The following is an 8,486-nucleotide window of genomic DNA, read 5'->3' as shown; positions in this document are numbered from 1 at the left end:
CCCTTGCCCCTCCCCCCCATCACTGCTAGCCTAAGGATGACCTCCGAATGCTCCGAGTAGAACTTTCTTGTAAAACGGAATGGCCTGTGTGTTCCCTCCAGTCAGCCGGTCCCTCACTGTCTCATAGATGGCAAACCGGGTCAGGGAATAGGTGAGCTGTAGGCAACACAGAAATGCAGCAAACATTAACCCAGCTCCCAGGCCAGCCCCCCCACACGCGGCCAGTAGCTGACAGGAATCCACCTCCCCCCCCCCCCCCCACAAAACTCCCTCCAGGGGAAAAGGGGCAGAAACTCAGAGAAACACGCTCCATCTCCAAGGCAGAGGGAGATTACCCCCTGCTGGAGGAGCCCAGTACTGCACCTTCAGCCTGTCAGAGAGGGAGGGGACAGAGGGACTGGGACGGGGGTGGGGGAACGGGACACATACACACACACGCGCGCGCAGAGACGGGGCGGGTGGGAGTGAGACTGGGAGCAAGACGGGGAGGGGCAGAGACAGGCAGACAGATTGAAGTATGGACTGTATGATCACTGTTCCTAAGATACTCCCCATCTGGTCACAACCATTTCTGATTGACACTACATAGCTGGTTTCTTGCACCTTTATTAGGCTGAAGGTATCCCGTTAGGACTTCCTTTTACAGGTCTCCCTAATAATGCAGAGATGGAGATATTTTTCTGATCAACTGGATTCAGAGAGATTTCTCTCATTTCCTCAGCCGGTAGTCCAATCACAGATCCTCTATCTGTGTAGTTAACTCATTTCCCTCCCCAGCACCCTTTATTAAGGAACAAGACATTCGGAGGGGATCTGACAGGACCCTACGGAGAGAGCCGTTCCCTGGTTGAGGGGATCTCGAACAAGAGAGCCCAGTTTCAAAATAAGATGGAGTTGTGGAGAAATTCCCCCTCTGAGAAGGTCAGGGGTTTTGGAATCCTGTCAGGCAGAGAGAGTGATGGGGGCTGGGTCATTGGCTGTATCCGAGACAGAGCCAGATTTCCGATCAACAAAGCTCATTGGATGGGGGAGTGCAGTTAAAGTCAAAACCAAATCAGCCACCACCTTATCGCACAGACTCTGAAATGGGCCGAATTGCCTACTCCTGCTCTTATTTCTTTTTATATGCTACCCCACAGTGGGCCAAATGGTCTCATTTTGATTTATAAAGAGATTACGGTTCTTTCTAAAAAGTGACTGGTCCCAGGTCTGGGCTGGGCCCCTGGCCTCCCGGGTCTGGGTCTGAGCCCAGGCCTGGGCCCTTGGTCTGGGTCTATGCTCTCGGCCCCGGATCTGGGCCAGGGCCCTGGTAGTGGTTGGTGTACTGAAGCCCTCCTGCTGGATGGAGCTCTCTTCACCCACAGTAAAAAAGCCATTCAATCAGAAGCAACTTCGGCCTCTCTTGACGTTCCTGTTGCCAGGGTTAAACCATTCCAGCTGCTATTAGAATCTACCCCTCATCACCAACCCAATACCGAGCCTGCCCAGAGACACTGGCACAGACTCTCTCAGCCCCTGGGACCCACCCACCTCGGCCTGTGGGTGTACAGGTGTGCAGTTTTACCTGGCGGAACAGTGAGGCGCTCAGTCCGTTGTAGAGAGCCAGGAAGCCATTGTTCCGAACGACATAGATTGCCATCCCAGTCATCCTCATCTTCACTTCCTGCTGGGTCTGCAGGTGGACCTGCCAGGGAGAGAAGGAGACACGACAGTCAGACTGTCAGTCAGTATGTAGCCAGGGGAACAGGTTAAACACAGGCTGACTGCCCAGGGAGAGAGGGAGACACAACAGTCAGACAGTACCCAGGGGAACAGGGTCAGCACCGATGCTGGTGAAAACTGGGGGAGACACCTTCATCAGGAACGTCTGGAAAACGAGAAAAGGTGTCACACCCTGGGGCACGAGCAGGAGAGGGAGACTAACAGGAGATCTCAGTCACAGGGCCTGCATGGGGATAGTGGGCTGCATGGCCTACAAGCTGGGGGCCCCCCCCATCCTGGAATTAGCTGGTCCCTGCCCACTGCAGTGTCCAGGAGGTACGTGTGGAGGAAGTATTCAATTTGGTACAACAGGAAGGCGGAGGATTTCAGAAACGACGAGAGGTTGGGAACTGATGATGCTCGAAGGGATCTGGATCATCTCATCCATGAGTCACTAACAGCCAGCATGGAGGTGCAGCAGTTAGGAACATCAGGAGTGCTGCCTTTTTCCATCACAACAGATTCGGGTGACATGGTGGCTCAGTGGTTAGCACTGCAGCCTCACAGCTCTAGGGACCCCGGTTCAATTCCAGCCTCGGGTGACTGTGTGGAGTTTGCACATTCTCCCCGTGTCTGCGTGGGCTCCCTCCAGATGCTCCAGTTTCCTCCCACAGGTTAGGTGAATCGACCATGCTAAATTGCTCATGATATGCAGGTTAGGTGCATTAGTCAGGGGTAAATGTAGAGTAATGCGAAATGGGTTTGGGTGGGATACTCTTTGGAGGGTTGGTGTGGACTTGTTGGGCCGAAGGGCGCTGTAGGGATTCTATGATTGGCTGCAGAGCTGAACATTCACCGAAGCCCCCAGCCCCTCTTCAATCCTCCACACACATTTCCTCAAAACAGGCTCCGAAGGGGGGGAGAAACAGTATCAATGTAAAGGGGTGAGTGTGGTGATGGAGGAAGAAAACAAGATGGCGCTCCAGGCACCAACAGTGGGAAGATGGAGGAGTGTGTTTGAGCACTTTGAACAAAATCAACTCAAAACTCTTCCTCCAGTGGGAAAGTAGTCTGGGCTAAGCTATTGAACATGGAAGTTGGAGACAGTTCTTTGTACAGAGTTCAGGTGGAACCATTATCTCTTCCCTAAGGAGAAGCAGTCAAGGCCAGATCGATCAATTTTCCATCAGGGATGAGCCAAGGTCTCCAAGTCAAGGAGAGAGAGCCAAGACCTGTCAAGGGAACGAGGACGCAAATCTCCGGAATGATAGAACTGCCTGAAGGGGCCGAATGGTCTCCGAGGTCCCGGGGTCAGCCCTGGTAGAGCGGAGGCCGCGTTGCCAGGAGCTGGCTGCAGGGCGATGTGGCCATTCCTGAGGTTGCTTCTGGCCCAGTCACTGCCGCACCCTCGCAGTGAGGAACAGGCCAAAGCTTGTGATAACATATAGGTCAGCTCAAAGCTGCTACAGCTGTCTGCAAATCTAGAGCTGTATTTACAGTCACTTTCTCATCCAGACAGAACACAAGCTGCAGGGTAAACGGGAGCAGGCTTTTACAACACAGCCTCTGGGGAACCGGGGCCGGACTGGTTCAGGATGGATCACTCCAGACTTTTGAGTGAAAACACTTAAATGGCATGCTCTTTAAATATTTCACAACCGATATGTGTGTGTCTCTGCGCCGGTCTGTCTGCGTGTGTCTGTGCAATGACGCAGAGGTTTCAGAGGTTTTATTTTCAGTTGTGGTCCAGTCACTGAGACAAACAAACAACAATTAAACTGTTTGCTCCTGGAAGGATTGAGGGTCAGTTTTCAGTCAGTGAGAGAGAGAAAGAATCCCTAAACACTGGCCTCAGTATCCCTTGATCAGCAAAGGTATGAAGGGATAAGGGCTAAAGGCAGGATTTTGGAGTTAGGCCACAGACCAGGCATGACCTCACTGACTGGCTTACTCCTGTTCCTGATCCCTCCAGCACTCCCCCCAGCCCTGACCTTCCGACAGCACAGCGCTCCCTCAGCCCTAACCTTCCGACAGGGGAAAAAAAACGTTTCGGGCAAAAGCCCTTCATCAGGGATGAGGAAGGGCTTTTGCTTGAAACGTCGATTTTCCTGCTCCTCAGATGCTACCTGACCTGCTGTGCTTTTCCAGCACCACTCTAATCTCCAGCATTTGCAGTACCCACTTTTGCCTTGGCTAAGACAGACAGAATACCCATAACCTGTTCCGTCACAAAATCTGTGACTTGCATAGTGAACATACAAAATTTCACAATCCATCCTGCAACAAAAGCTCAAACAAAAAAGGACAGATATAAACACCCAACTCACAACTGGGAAAAAAAAATCACTTAAAATACAAACTGCATAGTGTTAGGTGCATTAGTCAGGGATAAATGTAGGGGAATGGGTCTGGGTGGGTTACTCTTCAGAGGGTCAGTGTGGACTTGTTGGGCCAAATGGCCTGTTTCCACATTGTAGGGAATCTAATCTAATCTTATAAAGACCAGCCCTCTTTATTTTTCTTGTATTTCTAACTGTACATCAAAACGAGTATTGTCTGAAAATCCCTGGGATTGCTGTGTGTTTTGAAAGACAGTAAGTTGACCCTCACTGCAGCATCATTTACACAGGCCCTTCCTTGTAGCCTGGAGACAAACTGGCACTGAGGGGGCTGGATACAAACGCAGCTTTGATCTTGGCAAGATGCTGTGGATTGGGCTGTGGGCTAATGACCAGTCACAACAACAAAGCTTCTGCCTGCCAACAATCACATTAATGAGCAGCTTAAGACTGCAAACAAGATCGAGAGAAACCTTCTGGCTTAGGAGTTCTTTGCCATATGCAGTAGACCACTTCAAGTCTGAAGAAAACCAAAATTTATCTTTCCTCCAGCAGTTGCTAGAAGCTGTGATTTCTAATTAATCAGGCAGAGAATTATCGCAAGTGAACCAGCTGACCCCCCTCCATCTTTTACAAACCAGTAGAAGCATCCAGAGAAGCACCACAAATATTATCTCAACAGATCCTCGAAACAATGACCACAGTGTTCTCTCCAAACATGACCCTGTTTCCATTGAGTCATAGAGATGACCAGCATGGAAACAGACCCTTCTGTCCAACTCATCCATGCTGACCAGATATATAGTCATAGAGCAATACAGCATGGTAACAGACCCTTCGGCCCAAACTGCTCCATGCTGACTACGGTATCTACTCAGCTAGTTCCATTGGCCAGCATTTGGCCCATATCCCTCTCAATCCTTCCCATCCAAGTACCCACCCAGATGCCTTTTAAGTGCTGTAATTGTACCAGCCTCCACTACTTCCACCCTCTGCATGGAAAAGTTGCCCCTTAGGTCCCTTTTAAATCTTTCCCCTCTCACCCTGAACCTATGCTCTCTAGTTCTGGACTCCCTACCCCAGGGAAAAAGCCTTAGCTATTTACCCTATCCTCATGATTTTATAAAACCTCTATAAGATCACCCCTCAGCCTCCGATGCTCCAGGGAAAACAGCCCCAGTCTATTCAGCCTCTCCCTGTAGCTCAAATCCTCCAACCTTGGCAACACCCTTTTAAATTTTTTTCTGAACCCCTTCAAGTTTCACAACATCCTTCTGATAGGAGGGAGGCCAAAAACAAACGCAGTATTCCAAAGGTGGCCTAACCAATTCTTGTTCAGCCGCAATATGACATTCTAACCGCAATATTCAATGCGTTGACCAATAATGGCAAGCTTACCTAATGGCACACTGCTCAGGAACCAGAGTCATGTTTAAATAAGCAAGCAAAATCAAAACTATTTCCATGGTGCCTTTAACCTGGGGAAACATCCTAACATTGTTGAGGGGTGATAGATATTGAACAAATACCAGAGGGAGTTTCTTTACTCAGAGTTAGAGGAGCGTGGAATCCCTGCCTGCAACAGTAGTAGACTTGCCAACGTTAAGGACATTTAAATGGTCACTGGATAGGCATGTGGATGTAAATGGAATAGTGTAGGATAGATTGGCTTCACAGGGCGGCGCAACATCGAGGGCCAAAGGGCCTGTACTGCGCCGGAATGTTCTAAGTTGCACAGCAATGTTATAAAGCTAAATGAGACACTGAACCACTAACACACACATTCCAACAAGGTGATCAAAGGGGAAGTGATTTGAAAGAACAATTTCCAAAAGGTGGAGAATAAACAGGAAATGTCAGACGGAAATCTGGAAGTGGGGCAGTTGACCACAAATAAGGATCGATGTTACATTTGGGGGGAAAAAAAATGCTTCTAGATAACTAATAGGTTCGGAAGAAACCAGGAGAGATGAGACTAAGATGCAAGTTCCATGCAGAGTGAAATCACAGGGCACAGCACGTCCAAGCTAAAATTTCCAGCTTTTTATCTCTAATGAGACACAGAGCAATGGGAGTGAGGAACAGTTGCGTGGTTATAATTAGTAAGGGCAGCCTTGTACAAACCAGAAAACATTTGCAGTTTGGAATCACAATCAGCTGTCTGACGAACAGTCCAGCACAAGTGCCTGATAAGCAGAGAGGAGCAGGAGGGAACAGGAACACTCCGGTGTGTGTCAAAAGATAAGCAGAAAAGCACCCAAACTTTCAGCTCCCAATCAGACAGCTCCCTCCGACAAACAACTGGAGCTTTCTGAAGAGTTGTGTCCAGATTGAGGGTAGGGTTGTTGAAATGATCTCGTGCTCTGTGTCTCAGATATCCTCCTGTTTTATTTCACCCCACCCCCACCCCAAGGCTGCAGCGCCCGCGTACACACACAAGGACATGCAGACAGACACAGGGACACAGGGATATGGGGAGCAGGTAGGGAAATGGAATTGAAGGTCCTGGTAACCACAGTTGTACTGCCCATGGGAGTAAGTTTGACGGGTCGCGCTGTCCAATTTTGCTCCTATAGTGCTCCTAACAGCCCATGTGCACACAGCACAAAGATCAATGACCCGCTAATCTACCCTGAATTTCTTGACCAACGGTTAAAAAGGATCTTGGGAAGAAAAATTAAATAGGATCTTTTACAGCCAGCTAAAAAGGCAGAGAATGAAACACTGCCCTACTGGCACTGCCCCTCTCCCTGGGCACTGACTGTCCGACAGGGCAGCTCTCCCTCGGCACTGACGCTGCCCCTCTGGCACCGAACCATCCCCAGGATGGGTCTCCCTCAGCACTGACCCTCCCACACTGCAGTAAAGGGTCAGACATCTCTCGGCGTGGGGGTGATTGATTGATGAACCCATGACCTTCAAACTCAAAGCAACTGGGCGGCTGGAGGGAACCTCATTCATTTGAATGCCTCAACAGCCCAGTCATTCAGTGGGACCTGCACACAGTGAACTGGGTTTGTCAAGGAGAAATGAGATGATAGATGTTATTACAGTCTGTCTCAGCAGATAAGTAGGGCACACTCAAAAAGATCAAAGGGTTTATAAGGACAATAAACACATGAATTTTAATAAAACGATTGAGAAAGATCACAAAGGCCTACCTTGACCTTTGCAAGGGGCAGTTAGGGATGCACAATCAATACTGGCTCAGCCAGCGTCGCCCTCATCCCCTGAATTAGTCAGGGAGAGGTTTGTGAACTTTTGCAGAGTCATTGTTTGCTATTCCATTCCCTAGCTCAGGCTCATTGGTTTTACTGAAAGCGATTTTCCATTCCAATCCCCATGGAAACCAACAGCAATTGGGAGTGAAGTTCAGTTTAATTACACCAGACCAGAGTCCAGCGGCTCAGTGGTTAGCACTGCTGCCTAACAGCACTAGGTCCCTGGGTTTGACTCCAGCCTCGGGCAAGTGTCCGTGTGGAGTTTGCACATTCTCCCAGTGTCTGGGTGCGTTTCCTCTGGGTGCTCCGGTTTCCTCCCACAGTCCAAAGATGTGCAGGTCAGGTGAATTGGCCATGCTAAATTGCCCCTCGTGTTCAGGGACGTGTAGGTTAGGTGGATTAGTCAGGTAGAGTAGGAAGGTAGGGGAATGGGTCTGGGTGAGTTACTCTTCGGAGGGTCTGTGCGGACTTGTTAGGCTGAATGGCCTGTTTCCACGCTGTAGGGAATCTATAACCAGAGTCTGGTGTCTCAATAAATACCGGACTAGACATAGGGTCGACTGTATGAGTGAGAAAGATGACTCAGAGTTTATAATAACAAGAACCGTTTGGACGGGGAAGTATTTCCAACATCTTCGTGACTTGCCCAAAACAATATTTCTACATTTCATTCATTTGGATACAGTTTGAGGAAGCATCTGCCCACAGCTCAGCCCAAGGAGTGAGGAGTCACTCATGCTATTGAGGGAGATCTAGGGTCGAGAGAAATCCTACCATGTCCAAAACTGGCACTTCAGGAGCTGAGGAGGAGGCCAGAAATAAAGACAATTCGGAAATTACATAGCAGCAAGAGTCAGCTGGGAAACAGGAGGTCCATGGTGGTCTCAAAGCCCTCAGCGCAGCTGACATCATTCCAACCTACAATCCAACGCTAGCCAATCCATGGTACAGTTGAGGCAATCCAGAAAATGGAACAGCTGAGCTGCTGCTAAGTTAGCAAGGATTTGATTTGATTTATTATTGCCCCGTGTTCCGAGGTACAGTGAGAAGTGTTGTCTTAATAAGCTTCACAGTCAGATTGTTCTATACAAGTGCATCAGGGTAATAGAACAGAGGGGAAAGTGAAGACTGCAGATGCTGGAGATCAGAGCTGAAAATGTGTTGCTGGAAAAGCGCAGCAGGTCAGGCAGCATCCAGGGAACAGGAGAATCGACGTTTCGGGCAT

At 49.3% G+C, this 8,486-nt stretch overlaps 1 protein-coding gene across 1 annotated transcript in view; it reads right to left on the bottom strand.

Moving 5' to 3' along the window:
* Nucleotides 1–8,486, bottom strand: part of slc25a10a (solute carrier family 25 member 10a) — a 31,393-nt gene that overhangs the window by 17,920 nt on the left and 4,987 nt on the right. Inside the window, exons 2-3 of the mRNA XM_043715011.1 lie at nucleotides 1,565–1,684; nucleotides 42–156 (exon numbers count right to left, since the gene is read on the bottom strand). Coding sequence (XP_043570946.1) covers nucleotides 42–156; nucleotides 1,565–1,684 — 235 coding nt within the window. The remainder of the gene's footprint in view (nucleotides 1–41; nucleotides 157–1,564; nucleotides 1,685–8,486) is intronic.

This window comes from Chiloscyllium plagiosum, chromosome 24 (genome assembly GCF_004010195.1).
Source record: "Chiloscyllium plagiosum isolate BGI_BamShark_2017 chromosome 24, ASM401019v2, whole genome shotgun sequence".
Classification (NCBI taxonomy): Eukaryota; Metazoa; Chordata; class Chondrichthyes; order Orectolobiformes; family Hemiscylliidae; genus Chiloscyllium; species Chiloscyllium plagiosum.
Note: the sequence above shows the minus strand (reverse complement) of the source record. Positions and strands in the feature narration are given on the sequence as shown.